Genomic DNA, 20,261 nt, shown 5'->3' on the forward strand with positions numbered 1-20,261 from the left:
TTTAAGAAGATGTTTCTCATTGATGACTCTATTAAGGAGTCTTGGCAAACGGTCCCCAAGGTGGAAGGGGCAATTTCCACTTTAGCTAAGAGAACTACTATTCCCATAGAGGATATCTGTTCTTTTAAGGATTCTATGGATAAGAAACTGGATGGTTTTATCAAGAAAATGTATGTTCACCAAAGGTTAAAATGGCAACCTACGGTGTGTATTGCTACTGTTTGTAGTGCGGCGGCATACTGGTTTGTTGCGCTGTCTGATTCCATTCAAACAGACACTCCCCTTGAAGAGATCCCGGACATGATCAAGGCTCTTAAATTGGCTAATTCTTTTATTTATGATGCTTCCCTTTAGGTTGTCAAATTAGGAGCAAAGATTTCTAGTTTTGCCATTCTGTCTCACAGAGCTTTATGGTTAAAATCTTGGTCTGCAGTTGTCGTCTAAGTCTAGGCTTTTGGCTATTCCTTACAAGGGTAAGACCTTGTTTGGCCCAGCCTTGGCTGAGATTATTTCTGACATTACAGGAGGGAAAGGACATTCTCCTTCAGGATAAGAGAAATAAGCAGAAGGGACTTCAGAGTAATTTTCGTTCCTTTCGAAACTTCAAGGGTAAACCTTCTCCCTCTACAAAACAGGAGCAGTCCAAACCTGCCTGGAGACCCAACCAATCTTGGAATAAGAGAGAGCAATCCAAGTAGCCTGCTAATGAATCAAAGTCAGAATGAAGGGTCTGCCCCCGATCCAGGACCGGATCTTGTGGGGGCAGGCTTTCCTTTTTCACTTGGTTTCTGGATGTTCAGGATCCTTGGGCGATGGACATAGTGTCCCAAGGATACAAACTAGAATTAAAGAACTTCCCCCCAGGGGCAGATTTCTTCTTTCACGATTATCTGTCGACCAGATAAAGAGGCGTTCTTACGTTGTGTTCGTGATCTAGCCGTACCTTCATGTTCCCGTCCACAGGGATGATCACAATTTTCTGAGATTTGCCTTTCTCCACAAACACTTTCAGCTTGTGGCTCTTCCCTTTGGACTTGCTACAGCTTCCAGAATTTTTTCAAAGTTTCTGGGATCTCTGTTGGCAGTGCTCTGGTTACAGGGTATTGCAGTGATGCCTTATCTGGACGACATTCTGGTTCAGGCCCAGTCCTTTCAACTAGCAATCTCCCACACGGAGATGCTTTTATCCTTCCTGCGTTCTCAAGATTGGAAGGTGATTCTGGAAAAGACTTCCTTAATTCCATCTACAAGGGAAGTCTTCTTGGGAACCATAATAGATTCAGTTCTAATTAAGATATTTCTGACAGAGGTCAGAAAATCCAAGATTTTCGATTCTTGTCCGTCTCTTCAGTCCTCAGCCATCAGTGGCTAAATGTATGTAGGTAATAGGTCTGATGGTAGCCGCCATGGATATTATTCCTTTTGCTCGTTTCCATCTTAGACCTCTGCAATTATGTATGCTCAGGCAGTGGAGCGCCGATTATGTGGATCTGTCTCTGCAAATTCATTAGGATCAGATGACGAGAGATTCTCTTCCTTGGTGGTTGTCTCAGGATCATCTCTCCCAGGGAACCTGTTTTCGCAGACCTACCTGGGTGACAACGGACGCCAGCCTGATAGGTTGGGGAGCAGTCTTGGGGCCTCCTAAGGGCTCAGGGGACATGGACTCAAAAAGAATCTGTTCTCCCCATAAACATTCTAGAGCTAAGAGCAATCTTCAATGCTCTTCTGGCCTCAGTTAGCTTCTGCCCGGTTTATCCGATTTCAGTCAGACATCATAACCTCAGTGGCTTACATCAAACATCAGGGTGGAACTCTGAGTTCTGTGGCTATGAAAGAGGTGTCCACGATTCTGTGGGCAGAGACCCACAACTGTTTATCTGGGATCCACATTCCAGGAGTGGACAATTGGGAAGCAGATTTTCTGAGCAGACAGACATTTCACCCGAGAGAATTTGAATTACATCCGGAAGTGTGTTCCAACTTGATTCTCAAATGGGGACAACTGGATCTAGATCTCATGGCAGCTCGTCAGAATGCCAAGCTCCCGAGGTATGGGTCGAGGTCCAGGGCCCCTCAGGCAGTTTTGATAGCTGCTCTGGCAGTTCCTTGGAACTTCAGTCTTGCATAGCTTTTTCCTCTGTTCGTTCTCCTTCCTCGAGTCATTGCTCGGATCAAGCAAGAGAGCATCATTGATTCTCATTGCTCCGGCTTGGCCTCGCAGGATTTGTTATGCAGACCTAGTGGAGATGTCATCTCTCCCCCCTTGGAAGCTTCCTCTAAGGAAGGACCTTGTACTTCAAGGGCCCTTCCTTCATCCAAATCTAGTTTCTCTGAAGCTGACTGCTTGGAGATTGAACGCTTAATTTTATCTAAGCGCGGTTTTTCGGATTCGGTCATTGAGACCATGATTCAGGCTCGCAAGCCTGTTTCCAGGATAATTTACCATAAGATATGGCAAAAATATCTGTATTGGTGTGAATCCAAACGCTGCTCTTGGAGTAGAGTTCGGATTCCTAGGATTTTATCTTTTCTCCAAGAAGGTTTGGAGAAGTTTTTTTTATCGGCAAATTCCTTGAAGGGTCAGATTTCTGCCTTGTCTATTTATTTTGTTACATAAATGTCTGGCAGGGGTTCCTGATGTTCAATCATTCTGTCAGGCCATGGTCAGAATCAGGCCGGTGTTCAAACCTGTTACTTCTCCCTGGAGTTTTAATCTTGTGCTTAAGGTTCTTCAGCAGGCTCCGTTTGAGCCTATGCATTCCTTAGATATTAAATTGTTATCTTGGAAGGTTTTGTTTCTTGTTGCTATTTCTTCTGCTCGTAGAGTCTGAGCTCTCCGCTTTACAGTATGAGTGTCTGTACCTTATTTTTCATTCGGATAAAGTTGTTTCACGTACTAAATTAGGTTTTCTTCCTAAAGTAGTTTCAGATCGGAACATTAATCAGGAGATTGTTCCTTTATGTCCTAATCCTTCTCATAAGGAACGTCTTCTGCACAACCTAGACGTGGTTCGTGCTCTGAAATTCCATTTACAGGAGACTAAGGATTTTCGTCAGTCTTCTGCTCTGTTTGTAGTTTTCTCTGGGAAACGTAAGGAGCAGAAAGCTACAGCTACTTCTCTCTCTTTGTGGCTGAAGAGTATAATTTGCTTAGCCTATGACAGCAGCCTCCTGAGACGATTACGGCTCATTCTGCTTTCCAGACAGAGGACGTACAGGGTACGTCCTTGGTCGTTAACTGTTTTTTTTTTTTTTTTTTTTTTTTTTTTGAGGACGTACCCGGAACGTCGGCGGTCGTTAAGGGGTTAAATAAAGATATCAAGAGGATGGAAAAAAAATAGATAGTAGAAGAAAGTTGCTTAAAATTGCATGCTCCATCTGAATCATGAAAGAAAAAAAATTGGGTTTAGTATCCCTTGGGTTTCCAATTTACTTCTATTAAATTTTTGCTTCATTCCCATGGTATTCTTTGTTGAATAGATGCATAGGTCAGAGTCTGGAGCATTGCATGACATGAAATAGGGCTGTCATCTAGTGCTCTTTCAAATGGATTACGTTCTTGAAAACTGCTGCTATATAGTTCTCCAGACACGTGCACGCTCCTGAGCTTAAGGGACAATATAAACATTTTTATATAACTGCATGTAATAGACACTACTATAAAGAAGAAGAATATGCACAGATACGGATATAAAAATCCAGTATAAAACTTTTTAAAAACTTACTTAGAAGCTCCCAGTTTAGCGCTGTTGATGAGGTTAGGCTGGGACACCCAGTGTAAGGGACTGGAAGCAGACTCCCTCCCCCTTTACTACTGGCATCTGTCTTTTCATATGCACTAATGTCTTTAAACGAGCGTATACATCTGACACTTTGGGGCTTGGTTAGGAGTCTGAAAATAAACATTGTTACAAAAACATTCCCAGGGCTATATAAATGGATCACCTGCAAAACCTTTATGCAAACAAAAATCTGGTTAGAACGCAGTTTAAAATTGTATGCTCTGAATCATGAAAGATATTTGGGATTTCATGTCCTTTAATTTCTTTTAGTATTCTCTGAAATTAGTAGACTCTGTTTTCTAAGCAACTGATACTGCAGTATAAAAGCTCACTGGCTGATGAAAAGAATTTCACATTTATCTTTTTAGATCTCTGAATGTCCACTTATGTTAAAGGGACACAAAACACTATGGGCCCCATGTTGTGGACAAGTTTCTCAACTTGAGAACCTCTCAGCATGGCTTTGCAACGTACAAGCAACTGACCCAGTTCGTCTGCTGCCATATGTACTATTACACACTCAAGCGATTGACAGGCCCTTCTCTCACACAAAGGAAAGTAGCAACATTACACAATCGCCCTGCGCAAGCCTGTTTAAGGTGATTTCTCTCTGCCAACTCAGAGGTGGCGGAGATTGTAAGAAGCAGAATGACTGCTGCAGCTACTGTGAAATAAAGGCACCCTTTTCATCTTGTATATTTTTTTTTCTTTTATTTGTTTTATTTATTTTTACTGATGAATGACGGTGGCCTTTATTTTTATTAAATGTAAATCATTGCTTCTTTGAAACGCTAGGATTTACCATCACTTTAACTTCCCACGCACTGCTCTGTGAGATGATCCTGGCTTCAAGGAGATTGTTTCACAGAGCGGTATGTGAAAAGTTCACCTCCATTGTGTGCAGAAGTTAATTTACTGCCATGGTAAAAGTGGGGAGGGGGAATAAGAAACCAGCTCCATAGCAGCAATGTACTAATGGGAGCTAGCTAAGCACACCTGCTAAACCAATAAGAGGTATGTTTGTAGCAGACAATCGCCAACTAGCTCCCAGTAGTACATTGTTGCTCCTGGGCCTACCTAGGTATACTTTTCAACAAAGGATTCCAAGAGTAGGAAGTACATTAAATAGGAGTAATTTGAAAAGTCTCTTAAAATTGCATGCTCTGTCTGAATCATAGAAGTTTAAATTTGACTTTCATGGCCCTTTAACTCATGGGTGGCTGTGATCCCCTAAAATATTACTCTTCCTTAGTGTTTAGAGCTTAAAAATGATTTAAGATATTCTTTAAAGTGGCACTGCCGGTCCTGCCTTTGTCTCTGACATAACATCTTACTGTAGAAGTAAAGCTGGATACACCTAATGATTTTTTTTTTTTCTCTCTCCAATGCAGGCAATATATGAACAGAAAAGGCGGATTCAACAGACCATTAGACTTCATTGCGTAAAACAAAGATGTGAGGAGAAGGATGATTCAACAACTTTGCTCCAAAATAATACGGATGAGCTAACTCTCCCAAACATTACTTCTTCTTCTTTTTTTTTTTTTTTGTTTTGTTGTTGTTGCTGTTTGCCAGTATAAGTTTTTTTTTTTTTTTTTTTAGTTTTTTGTTTTCTTTTGAAGAAAACCTATCTAGGAAAACCTTGCTGGACCTATAACAAGTTTATGGGGTGTATTAGATATTAACCTTTGTATCACAATACATCTCTTAACTATAAATTTTATTATTGGCTCTCAACTATTGAAATTGTATAATTAAACCTCCCTGCAGAGTATTGTGTACCTGACTGTAAGACACTGCTGGGTTCTCTAATAAGATATTGAAGATTAATATTGCTGTAAGGTATGTGGTTAATGTTGTGCAGTTTCAATATTGTATTTTGTGATTATTTTTTTTAACCTATTTTTTGTTTTTGTTTTGTTTTTATGACACGCATAACTAATAAAAACAAAAATGCTTAATGGTGTGCTGAAGTCCTTAAATACATTAAGGGACACTATACGGTTTGTTTTTTTCTCAATGTGTTTTTAGTGTCTTTATTCTACCAGCTGTAAATTATGATAAAATGCTTCTTTAACTTGATAGAGCTGTTTTTGCTCATTGATACCACAATCCATTGATCTCAAGTGCATGCCTATCAAATAGGCTGAGACTGCAGGAAGAGCAGACATGCTTAGTTAAACACACACACATGCTACTACTTACTGAGAATTTTCCATGTGGATGGTGGTTTCAAGAAGGAAAATCAGCTATTAACAGAATGAACAGTAAATTAATTGAATTACCTGCCCATTAGAGGTGATAGGTAGTTTTTTATTTCTTGTACATCCTTAGCTTATACAAGCAATATTAATTGTTTAGGCCTGGTTTACATTATGCTATTAAAACTGACTAGAGGTAATGGAGCTTTTCTACCTCATGATAAGAAGTCTAAGGGTGGTAAACTTTGCTCCTTTTGTCAATCTAGAATTCGAAAGTCCAACTCTTCCTCTCAAAAACAGAGTTCTTACAGATTTTCTTGGAAGCCAAATCCCAATTGGTACAAGTCAAAGCAATTCAAGAAACCCCAGTCTCTTCTACCAAGTCAGCATTAAGTTGTGCGCCCCCCCCCCCCCCCATCCATATCTGCTTGGGGGCAGATTACTCTCTCTGGTGGCTCTAAATATAGTTTCCCAAGGATACAGAATTGGTTTCAAATTGAAGCCTCCCAGGGAAAGGTTTCTTCTATCTCATGCTCCAAAGAATCTTGTGACGGCAAGAGCAATCTTTCAGTCAATCTAGAGTCTATGGAAGTAATGGTCCAGAACAGGAATTGTAGATCAGAACAGGGTCATGATCCTTTTTCCCAACTTCTTTATTGTTCCCAAAAAAAAGAGTGAACTTACAGGCCTTTTCTGGATTTAAAGACTTTAAAATGATACACTGAACCCAATTTCTCCAACATTGGTGTGTCCGGTCCACGGCGTCATCCTTACTTGTGGGATATTCTCTTCCCCAACAGGAAATGGCAAAGAGTTGAAAGTTTGGGTTTATATTTAAAGATACTACACTCGGACTACCCTTAAGCTTAACCCTGTGTTTGTGATTAGACCTCCTGACTAACCAAAAGAAAGTTCATGGAAAAAATGTGTTTAGGGTTAGCGCTAAATTAAAGCTTAAAAAGGTGTAGAGATAAATATTCTGTAAGATTTATATTATTCTTATATAATGATATTCATATCAACAATGTGTTTCATAAAAAAATTTTTAATAAAAATTAAAAATACAAATAAAGATTGATGCCGGCATCAATTCTAAATGGAAAATTATATACAATGTATACAAGAATGAAACGTTATGTTTTAAAACAATGTAGCAAGATAAATAAAAGCAATTTGAACAGGTTTTGAGTAGTATACTTTAAAGAAAAATAGCGATTGTCACCGTGCATATAGGTGTTAGATATTTACATTGATATTACCTTATATGCAGAGATTTGTGTGTATTCGCTATTTCAATGGACCGGGACTCTCAGTGTTCAGTCCTGTATTGACTATGTTTTTTGAAACAGTTTCTGTTTCTCGGTAGTTCTCTCAAAAAAAGGCAGGTCAAAGTTCCAACTATATTTTTCTTTGCCGTATAATATCCGTGTCCTGACACTCTTCTCAGTATCAACTCCGTATTCTGTGATGGCTTTGTATGCGTATCATATACGCCGTATTGGATGTCTGTATGACAGTGAAATCTCTGTTTTGTTGTGGGGAGTTTTCTCCCTGTGGTCAATTTCCTCCAAGTGGTTCCGGAGTAAAGTTGAAGAGAAGTAGCTTGTTTGTTGAGTCTCCGCTGTCTTATTTCACAGCGGTTAAATTTTAAGAAGAATAGTGATCAGATCATGGGTTAGGAATTATACTTATAGAACTCCACACGCTTTTGTTTAGTTCAAAGTACCCAACCTACTGAACTATATCAAACTTAAATGAAAGTATCAGAGAGTAGCAATCTTTCCAGTGAGCAAAGTTCTACGCGTTTCAGCCCTTGGGCCTTTATCAAGATGCTCACCTGGGGAATTCACCTGGTTTAAAAATGTTCAGCTTTGTTCTGATTGGTGGTTATTTGATTGGTGCATATTAAATTATTGCATCGTATAAACTTTTAAAGTTTTTTCAGGGTACATTTCAGATAACTTATTAAGTCATGATACTTAGTCCTATGTAAAAGAAACACATATGATTCACATTATGATAATTATTTACAGCTTTATCCCTATATCAGTTATCCCTATATTAGTTGGCGCTATTGTGGATATTTAACCCTTCATCTCTGTAGTCGACCTGTGGTATTGTCTTCCGGGATTCTACAAATATTATTAGAATTCTAAATATGTGTGTATATTTGATGACCCTAAAGAGAGAAATATATATAAAAAGGGTAATGTAAAATGTGTGTATATTACAATATAAAATTAGTAAAAGTTACAAGAAATATAAGACAAGTTAAAATTTGTGTTAAGAATCAAGAAGTTATACATACATACATCTGATTGTAATGACGTGTGTATATAATAATCCATTTGATTATATTAGCGATCAGGAGAGTATTAAATAATGTGTCAGGATGCTAATATAGCCATCCTTTTTTTAAAAAATGTTGTTCTAAATACATAAACTTTACAAGTATATGGAAAAAAATCTTTCCCATAAATATAAATGAGAAATTAATCAAAAATTACTTGCAAAATATATATAAAAAATAAATAAATATATATAAAAAATAATACAAAAAATATATATAAAAATATATAAAATTATATACTCCTCATTTTATATATGTATAATATTTGCCCATGTATAATCTCTAGATTTATTATAGTGACAAATCGCGGAAGGGTTATTATATGATGGTGGGGTTTGGATTTTACTGTCTATTAGAAAAGACCATTCAAATCCAACTCTGAGTTTAATCCAGAGGGGTGGAGTGTTTTAAAATTAAAGATGTATTCAGCTTCTTTTTTCTCCAACATAGGTGTGTCCGGTCCACGGCGTCATCCTTACTTGTGGGATATTCTCTTCCCCAACAGGAAATGGCAAAGAGCCCAGCAAAGCTGGTCACATGATCCCTCCTAGGCTCCGCCTACCCCAGTCATTCTCTTTGCCGTTGTACAGGCAACATCTCCACGGAGATGGCTTAGAGTTTTTTTAGTGTTTAACTATAATAGACTCCTTTGAAATGAGGATTTTTCTGACAGAAGCCAGAAAAACAAAACTTCTAGACTCTTGTCGGATACTTCATTCCGTTCCTCTTCCTTCCATAGCTCAGTGCATGGAAGTGATAGGTTTGATGGTAGCGGCAATGGACATAGTTCCTTTTGTGCGCATTCATCTAAGACCATTACAACTGTTCATGCTCAGTCAGTGGAATGGGGACTATTCAGACTTGTCTCCGAAGATACAAGTAAATCAGAGGACCAGAGACTCATTCCGTTGGTGGCTGTCCCTGGACAACCTGTCACAAGGGATGACCTTCCGCAGACCAGAGTGGGTCATTGTCACGACCGACGCCAGTCTGATGGGCTGGGGCGCGGTCTGGGGATCCCTGAAAGCTCAGGGTCTTTGGTCTCGGGTAGAATCTCTTCTACCGATAAATATTCTGGAACTGAGAGCGATATTCAATGCTCTCAAAGCTTGGCCTCAGCTAGCGAGGGCCAAGTTCATACATCAACCATCAGGGGGGAACAAGGAGTTCCCTAGCGATGGAAGAAGTGACCAAAATCATTCTATGGGCGGAGTCTCACTCCTGCCACCTGTCTGCTATCCACATCCCAGGAGTGGAAAATTGGGAAGCGGATTTTCTGAGTCGTCAGACATTGCATCCGGGGGAGTGGGAACTCCATCCGGAAATCTTTGCCCAAGTCACTCAACCGTGGGGCATTCCAGACATGGATCTGATGGCCTCTCGTCAGAACTTCAGAGTTCCTTACTACGGGTACAGATCCAGGGATCCCAAGGCGGCTCTAGCGGATGCACTAGTAGCACCTTGGACCTTCAAACTAGCTTATGTGTTCCCGCCGTTTCCTCTCATCCCCAGGCTGGTAGCCAGGATCAATCAGGAGAGGGCGTCGGTGATTTTGATAGCTCCTGCGTGGCCACGCAGGACTTGGTATGCAGATCTGGTGAAATATGTCATCGGCTCCACCATGGAAGCTACCTTTGAGAGACCTTCTTGTTCTAGGTCCGTTCGACCCACTCCAGCTGACTGCTTGGAGATTGAACGCTTGATCTTATCAAAGCGAGGGTTCTCAGATTCTGTTATTAATACTCTTGTTCAGGCCTGAAAGCCTGTAACCAGAAAAGTTACCACATAATTTGGTATATCTGTTGGTGTGAATCTGCAGGATTCCCTTGGGACAAGGTTAAGATTCCTAAGAGTCTATCCTTCCTTCGAGAAGGATTGGAAAAAGGATTATCTGCAAGTTCCTTGATGGGACAGATTTCTGCCTTGTCTGTGTTACTTCACAAAAAGCTGGCAGCTGTGCCAGATGTTCTAGCCTTTGTTCAGGCTCTGGTTAGAATCAAGCCTGTTTACAAAATTTTGACTCCTCCTTGGAGTCTCAACCTAGTTCTTTCAGTTCTTCAGGGGGTTCCGTTTGAACCCTTACATTCCGTTGATATTAAGTTATTATCTTGGAAAGTTTGTTTTTGGTTGCAATTTCTTCTGCTAGAAGAGTTTCAGAATTATCTGCTCTGCAGTGTTCTTCTCCTTATCTGGTGTTCCATGCAGATAAGGTGGTTTTGCGTACTAAACCTGGTTTTTTTCCAAAAGTTGTTTCTAACAAAAACATTAACCAGGAGATAGTTGTGTCTTCTTTGTGTCCTAATCCAGTTTCAAAGAAGGAACGTTTGTTGCACAACTTGGAGGTAGTCCGTGCTCTCAAATTTTACTTAGCAGCTACTAAGGATTTCAGACAAACTTTGTCTTTGTTTGTTGTTTATTCTGGTAAACGGAGAGGTCAAAAAGCAACTTCTACCTCTCTCTCCTTCTGGATTAAAAGCATTATCCGATTGACTTATGAGACTGCCGGACGGCAGCCTCCTGAAAGAATCACAGCTCACTCCACTAGGGCTGTGGCTTCCTCATGGGCCTTCAAGAACGAGGCTTCTGTTGATCAGATATGTAAGGCAGCGACTTGGTCTTCACTGCACACTTTTTCTAAATTTTACAAATTTGATACTTTTGCTTCTTCTGAGGCTATTTTTGGGAGAAAGGTTTTGCAAGCCGTGGTGCCTTCCATTTAGGTGACCTGATTTGCTCCCTCCCTTCATCCGTGTCCTAAAGCTTTGGTATTGGTTCCCACAAGTAAGGATGACGCCGTGGACCGGACACACCTATGTTGGAGAAAACAGAATTTATGTTTACCTGATAAATTACTTTCTCCAACGGTGTGTCCGGTCCACGGCCCGCCCTGGTTTTTTTAATCAGGTCTGATAATTTATTTTCTTTAACTACAGTCACCACGGTAACATATGGTTTCTCCTATGCAAATATTCCTCCTTAACGTCGGTCGAATGACTGGGGTAGGCGGAGCCTAGGAGGGATCATGTGACCAGCTTTGCTGGGCTCTTTGCCATTTCCTGTTGGGGAAGAGAATATCCCACAAGTAAGGATGACGCCGTGGACCGGACACACCGTTGGAGAAAGTAATTTATCAGGTAAACATAAATTCTGTTTTACATAGTAATGTTGTGATGTTGCCTCCTCTAATTCCTAGATTAAGTTTTTTAACCCCCCAATATTTAAAATCTTTAAGATTCCCTGAATGAATTTGTTTAAAGTGAGAATAGAGTTTAGTTTCTTCCGATCCGTGTTCGATTTTTAGGATATGTTCCCTTATTCGATCACGTAATGTTCTACTTGTCTGTCCAAAATATAATAAATTGCAAGAACATTTTATGCAATATACTATATTGTTATCTGCACATCTTAAAGTTTGTGTAATTTTAACACTGTGTTTGTTATTTGAAGAATTAATTTCTTTGATTTTTGTACTATATGTACATGCTTTGCATGTGTTGCACGGGAAATAGCCTCTTAATACATTACCTTTAAGGTCTCTATCTTTTATTATTTTTCTTTCCTTAAATTCACTAGGTGACAGTAAACTTTTAAGATTTTTTGCTTTTTTAAAAATTATATCTGGCTGGCCTTTCACTTTTTCACCTAATATTCTATCTTCTTTTATTAAGTGCCAGTGTTTTTGAAGGATTCTTTTAATTTCCATATGTTGGGTACTATATTCTGTTATGAATGGAATGAATAAGTTGTCTGTATTAAAGTCCTGGTTTTTCTTTTTATTTTTTGATTTTAGTAATGTATTTCTATCTAATTGTTTTACTTTTAATTTAGTTTTCTCTATTGTTTTTGCATTATATCCTTTTTCTATAAACTTTTTAGTTAATATTTGTGATTGGGTATCGTAATTATCTATATCTGAACAGTTTTTTTTGATTCTCATGAACTGACCTTTAGGGATGTTTAATTTCCATGAATTTAGGTGACAACTTTCATGGTGTATATAATTGTTGGCATCTGTGCTTTTAAAATATGTTTGAGTGTGAATCTTATTAGATATAATGTTCAATTCAATATCTAAAAAATTAATTTTTTGATTACTATATTCATGAGAAAATGTAATACCCATATCGTTTGAATTGATATCCTCTATAAATGATTCTAAAAGTTCTGTGTCTCCTCGCCATATGATGAATATGTCATCTATATATCTGCAATAGTGCACAAGGTTCGCCCCCCATGGGCTATTATATATATTAAGTTCTTCAAATAGTCCCATAAATAGATTTGCGTAACTGGGGGCGAACCTTGTGCCCATTGCAGTTCCTTTTATTTGTAGGAATATATCATTTTTGAAAAGAAAACTGTTATTATGAAGGATGAAATTAATACAATCTAGGATAAATTTATTTTGTAGAATGGGGAGTTCTTTGTCTCTGTCTAGGTATGTTTGTATAGCTTCTAACCCTATATTGTGAGATATATTGGTGTAAAGCGAACTCACGTCGCATGTTACAAGGGTGAAATTTTCTTGCCATTCTATATTTTCAATTTGATTTAAGAACTGTGTGGAATCTCGTAAGTATGCTGGTAATTTGGTGACATATGTCTGTAAGAAAAAGTCTATGTATTGGGAAAGATTTGATGTGAGTGACTCTATTCCTGAGATGATAGGACGTCCTGGGGGTTTTTGTAAATGTTTGTGAATCTTTGGTAAAAAGTAAAATGTTGGTGTCTTTGGATGTGTGATGGTTATGAATTCTAATTCTGAATTATTTAGTATTCCTTTTTCGTTAGCCTCTTTTAATAGACTTTCTAGTTTTATTTTTTGATATTTAAGTGGATTCTGTTTAAGTTGTGTGTAGGTAGTAGTATCTTTTAACAATCTATAAGATTCACTGATGTAGTAATCTGTATCCGTTATGACAATACCGCCACCCTTGTCGGCGGGCTTTATTGTTATGTCTTTATTATTTTGTAATAATATATGTCACCAAATTACCAGCATACTTACGAGATTCCACACAGTTCTTAAATCAAATTGAAAATATAGAATGGCAAGAAAATTTCACCCTTGTAACATGCGACGTGAGTTCGCTTTACACCAATATATCTCACAATATAGGGTTAGAAGCTATACAAACATACCTAGACAGAGACAAAGAACTCCCCATTCTACAAAATAAATTTATCCTAGATTGTATTAATTTCATCCTTCATAATAACAGTTTTCTTTTCAAAAATGATATATTCCTACAAATAAAAGGAACTGCAATGGGCACAAGGTTCGCCCCCAGTTACGCAAATCTATTTATGGGACTATTTGAAGAACTTAATATATATAATAGCCCATGGGGGGCGAACCTTGTGCACTATTGCAGATATATAGATGACATATTCATCATATGGCGAGGAGACACAGAACTTTTAGAATCATTTATAGAGGATATCAATTCAAACGATATGGGTATTACATTTTCTCATGAATATAGTAATCAAAAAATTAATTTTTTAGATATTGAATTGAACATTATATCTAATAAGATTCACACTCAAACATATTTTAAAAGCACAGATGCCAACAATTATATACACCATGAAAGTTGTCACCTAAATTCATGGAAATTAAACATCCCTAAAGGTCAGTTCATGAGAATCAAAAAAAACTGTTCAGATATAGATAATTACGATACCCAATCACAAATATTAACTAAAAAGTTTATAGAAAAAGGATATAATGCAAAAACAATAGAGAAAACTAAATTAAAAGTAAAACAATTAGATAGAAATACATTACTAAAATCAAAAAATAAAAAGAAAAACCAGGACTTTAATACAGACAACTTATTCATTCCATTCATAACAGAATATAGTACCCAACATATGGAAATTAAAAGAATCCTTCAAAAACACTGGCACTTAATAAAAGAAGATAGAATATTAGGTGAAAAAGTGAAAGGCCAGCCAGATATAATTTTTAAAAAAGCAAAAAATCTTAAAAGTTTACTGTCACCTAGTGAATTTAAGGAAAGAAAAATAATAAAAGATAGAGACCTTAAAGGTAATGTATTAAGAGGCTATTTCCCGTGCAACACATGCAAAGCATGTACATATAGTACAAAAATCAAAGAAATTAATTCTTCAAATAACAAACACAGTGTTAAAATTACACAAACTTTAAGATGTGCAGATAACAATATAGTATATTGCATAAAATGTTCTTGCAATTTATTATATTTTGGACAGACAAGTAGAACATTACGTGATCGAATAAGGGAACATATCCTAAAAATCGAACACGGATCGGAAGAAACTAAACTCTATTCTCACTTTAAACAAATTCATTCAGGGAATCTTAAAGATTTTAAATATTGGGGGGTTAAAAAACTTAATCTAGGAATTAGAGGAGGCAACATCACAACATTACTATGTAAAAAAGAAGCTGAATACATCTTTAATTTTAAAACACTCCACCCCTCTGGATTAAACTCAGAGTTGGATTTGAATGGTCTTTTCTAATAGACAGTAAAATCCAAACCCCACCATCATATAATAACCCTTCCGCGATTTGTCACTATAATAAATCTAGAGATTATACATGGGCAAATATTATACATATATAAAATAAGGAGTATATAATTTTATATATTTTTATATATATTTTTTGTATTTTTTATATATATTTATTTTTTATATATATTTTGCAAGTAATTTTTGATGAATTTCTCATTTATATTTATGGGAAAGATTTTTTTCCATATACTTGTAAAGTTTATGTATTTAGAACAACATTTTTTAAAAAAAGGATGGCTATATTAGCATCCTGACACATTATTTAATACTCTCCTGATCGCTAATATAATCAAATGGATTATTATATACACACGTCATTACAATCAGATGTATGTATGTATAACTTCTTGATTCTTAACACAAATTTTAACTTGTCTTATATTTCTTGTAACTTTTACTAATTTTATATTGTAATATACACACATTTTACATTACCCTTTTTATATATATTTATCTCTTTAGGGTCATCAAATATACACACATATTTAGAATTCTAATAATATTTGTAGAATCCCGGAAGACAATACCACAGGTCGACTACAGAGATGAAGGGTTAAATATCCACAATAGCGCCAACTAATATAGGGATAACTGATATAGGGATAAAGCTGTAAATAATTATCATAATGTGAATCATATGTGTTTCTTTTACATAGGACTAAGTATCATGACTTAATAAGTTATCTGAAATGTACCCTGAAAAAACTTTAAAAGTTTATACGATGCAATAATTTAATATGCACCAATCAAATAACCACCAATCAGAACAAAGCTGAACATTTTTAAACCAGGTGAATTCCCCAGGTGAGCATCTTGATAAAGGCCCAAGGGCTGAAACGCGTAGAACTTTGCTCACTGGAAAGATTGCTACTCTCTGATACTTTCATTTAAGTTTGATATAGTGCAGTAGGTTGGGTACTTTGAACTAAACAAAAGCGTGTGGAGTTCTATAAGTATAATTCCTAACCCATGATCTGATCACTATTCTTCTTAAAATTTAACCGCTGTGAAATAAGACAGCGGAGACTCAACAAACAAGCTACTTCTCTTCAACTTTACTCCGGAACCACTTGGAGGAAATTGACCACAGGGAGAAAACTCCCCACAACAAAACAGAGATTTCACTGTCATACAGACATCCAATACGGCGTATATGATACGCATACAAAGCCATCACAGAATACGGAGTTGATACTGAGAAGAGTGTCAGGACACGGATATTATACGGCAAAGAAAAATATAGTTGGAACTTTGACCTGCCTTTTTTTGAGAGAACTACCGAGAAACAGAAACTGTTTCAAAAAACATAGTCAATACAGGACTGAACACTGAGAGTCCCGGTCCATTGAAATAGCGAATACACACAAATCTCTGCATATAAGGTAATATCAATGTAAATATCTAACACCTATATGCACGGTGACAATCGCTATTTTTCTTTAAAGTATACTACTCAAAACCTGTTCAAATTGCTTTTATTTATCTTGCTACATTGTTTTAAAACATAACGTTTCATTCTTGTATACATTGTATATAATTTTCCATTTAGAATTGATGCCGGCATCCATCTTTATTTGTATTTTTAATTTTTATTAAAAAAATTTTTATGAAACACATTGTTGATATGAATATCATTATATAAGAATATAAATCTTACAGAATATTTATCTCTACACCTTTTTAAGCTTTAATTTAGCGCTAACCCTAAACACATTTTTTCCATGAACTTTCTTTTGGTTAGTCAGGAGGTCTAATCACAAACACAGGGTTAAGCTTAAGGGTAGTCCGAGTGTAGTATCTTTAAATATAAACCCAAACTTTCATTTCGTATCACCTCCATATTTTTAGATCCACTCATCTATACATCTATAAATATAGATCTATTATATACACATCTATAAATTTAGATATAATACATATCACGCTTTGTTGAAATAAAACCACATACACAAGCCATTACGAATAGCCAAATTATAGCTTCATATTGGCCTAAACAATATCACACTATTTCCTAAACACTGATTTCCATAATTAGTAGTAATCACTACACACTATTTATCACGTAAGAATCGAAATAAAGATATTCTTATAGATAATTCACAATATTATATTAGACAATTTTTTACTTATACACTTAGAAGTTTTTTATTAACTTCTTTCACAAATTTTAAAAGAATTAAAATTCAGTCACTTTAATTATCTATTCACATTTTTTGCACATTGACACATTTATATTTGAATTTTATAAAGGAGAAATTTTCATTTGAATTTTTATATTTGATTTTTATAAAGGAGAAAAAACCTTTTTTAGATTATTTTTATATATGAAAATTTAAACTGTGAACTATTGGAGACAATTTGAGATTAAAAAACATGGATATATTTGCCCATAGAGATCTTATGTTAAAAAACATATCCAACAACAGCCATTTAGAAATAGAAAATACTCTTCAGAATTTAAATACAGATGACATACATTCTATTTTAGAAGACTCACTTCAGAAAGAAATTAAACTTATCCTAGAAACCAAATATATACAAAATTATATAGATTTAAAAATTGTACCGAGAGGACTCAGATTAAAAAAGAACTGCACTTTTCCATTACCTGACCAATTATCGAAAGAGTGGTTTGAAACCTTGGAAACAGCCTCACTAACATTAATGAAAATAATTATTAAGGCAAGGAATATACAACTTAATGATACAAAAAAAGAAATAGATAATTCTAAAAATAAACTCAGCAACATTGAATTAAATGAAGAACACAAGTATACTCAATCTGAAATAATTAAAAGAATCTCTGAACTGAAAAGTAACATCATAACCCAGAAAAACTCAAAACTAAATAGGGATATATCTGATTATAGAATTGATGAGACCACTTCTGATGTGGAGAACAAAACCACAATAAATGATACTGGAATAATGGATGACAATACGTTAACACATAACAATAGAAAAGAATTAGCACAAATTTTCAGTAAAGGAAAAAACATACACACTTCGGTAATGGAAAATAGACACACCATCTCTAATCACCAAACATCAAACAGAAAACAACAATACTCTAATAATAGAGATGATAATTATAATTATAACTTTAAAGCCAAACAAAATTATAAAAGAGAGAATCAAAATACAGAACAGTATAATTACTATAATTATAATAATTATAACAAAAGGGAGTACAAACAAACTGGATACAAGAATTTCTATAATAAACCGAGCCAATATCATTATAGACAACAAGAGGGATATAGAGAGCAATATAACAGACCCAATTATGATTATAATAGACATCCAGAAGAAGTAAGAGAACCAAATTGGATAAATAGAGGAACACACTATAATGATAACTTCCAGAATACCTATAGAACCAACACTTCATACGAAAAACAACCATACTATCATCAGAACACATATAACACAAATCGAAATAAAGAACACAATAAACCACATTATAACGAACCCTATAATCAAAATCATAATTGGAGAGTACCACTACAGAACAGATTTTACCCTTTACAAGATACACCACGTTCTAATAGAAATAGGACTCTTTCAGATAACAGACCACCCACCTTCTCAAACAAGGAGAACTCCATTCAGAATCCATATTTTTTAGAGCAGTCCCCTGCTCAGGCAGGGACATCCAGAGATTTTATAGAAATAGGAAAACCCCAAAGAAATCAGTGGGGAAAAAGAAGGTTAGAGGCAGAAGAGGGAGAGGAACCAGACAACAAAACACAAAGGAGGTAAAAACAGATACCAAAACTTCAGGAATATTTAATCTCAGTAAATGTAATATCAACGAAACACAGGCTAAAGTACTCAATAAAGGGCTAACGTTTGCACCCTCATGCAAGCTTAATAAATTTGAAACCTTGATCAACATTAATCAATACATCCGCAAGCTAACATTAAAAAGATATTTTCTAAAAAATCCTATACAGGATAAAACTACATATACCAGCAGTCAATATATTCACACAAATATGAAGGCTAAATCAAGCTTTTTTCCAATTCAAGAGAAAAGCGAACATATAAAATTATTTGAAGAAAACATAAAAAAAGATTTAGAACTTTTAGATCAAACTCGTCCTCTTAAAAAAAACTTAACCAACAAAGAATTAAATACACTCAAAGAATTACAAAATAATAAAGACATAACAATAAAGCCCGCCGACAAGGGTGGCGGTATTGTCATAATGGATACAGATTACTACATCAGTGAATCTTATAGATTGTTAAAAGATACTACTACCTACACACAACTTAAACAGAATCCACTTAAATATCAAAAAATAAAACTAGAAAGTCTATTAAAAGAGGCTAACGAAAAAGGAATACTAAATAATTCAGAATTAGAATTCATAACCATCACACATCCAAAGACACCAACATTTTACTTTTTACCAAAGATTCACAAACATTTACAAAAACCCCCAGGACGTCCTATCATCTCAGGAATAGAGTCACTCACATCAAATCTTTCCCAATACATAGACTTTTTCTTACAGACATATGTCACCAAATTACCAGCATACTTACGAGATTCCACACAGTTCTTAAATCAAATTGAAAATATAGAATGGCAAGAAAATTTCACCCTTGTAACATGCGACGTGAGTTCGCTTTACACCAATATATCTCACAATATAGGGTTAGAAGCTATACAAACATACCTAGACAGAGACAAAGAACTCCCCATTCTACAAAATAAATTTATCCTAGATTGTATTAATTTCATCCTTCATAATAACAGTTTTCTTTTCAAAAATGATATATTCCTACAAATAAAAGGAACTGCAATGGGCACAAGGTTCGCCCCCAGTTACGCAAATCTATTTATGGGACTATTTGAAGAACTTAATATATATAATAGCCCATGGGGGGCGAACCTTGTGCACTATTGCAGATATATAGATGACATATTCATCATATGGCGAGGAGACACAGAACTTTTAGAATCATTTATAGAGGATATCAATTCAAACGATATGGGTATTACATTTTCTCATGAATATAGTAATCAAAAAATTAATTTTTTAGATATTGAATTGAACATTATATCTAATAAGATTCACACTCAAACATATTTTAAAAGCACAGATGCCAACAATTATATACACCATGAAAGTTGTCACCTAAATTCATGGAAATTAAACATCCCTAAAGGTCAGTTCATGAGAATCAAAAAAAACTGTTCAGATATAGATAATTACGATACCCAATCACAAATATTAACTAAAAAGTTTATAGAAAAAGGATATAATGCAAAAACAATAGAGAAAACTAAATTAAAAGTAAAACAATTAGATAGAAATACATTACTAAAATCAAAAAATAAAAAGA

General features: G+C 35.6%; 1 protein-coding gene across 2 annotated transcripts in view; it reads left to right on the top strand.

Moving 5' to 3' along the window:
- The window catches only part of SNRNP27 (small nuclear ribonucleoprotein U4/U6.U5 subunit 27), a 51,056-nt gene extending 45,310 nt beyond the window's left edge, over nucleotides 1-5,746 (top strand). For both annotated transcript variants that reach the window (XM_053717771.1, XM_053717772.1), the window contains one exon: nucleotides 5,177-5,746. Coding sequence is in view for 1 of the 2 variants with exons in the window: in XM_053717772.1 (XP_053573747.1) it covers nucleotides 5,177-5,231 (55 nt within the window). In the remaining variant the exon portion in view is untranslated. The remainder of the gene's footprint in view (nucleotides 1-5,176) is intronic.
- The last annotated feature ends 14,515 nt before the right edge of the window (nucleotides 5,747-20,261 follow it).

Source organism: Bombina bombina, chromosome 6, assembly GCF_027579735.1.
Source record: "Bombina bombina isolate aBomBom1 chromosome 6, aBomBom1.pri, whole genome shotgun sequence".
Classification (NCBI taxonomy): Eukaryota; Metazoa; Chordata; class Amphibia; order Anura; family Bombinatoridae; genus Bombina; species Bombina bombina.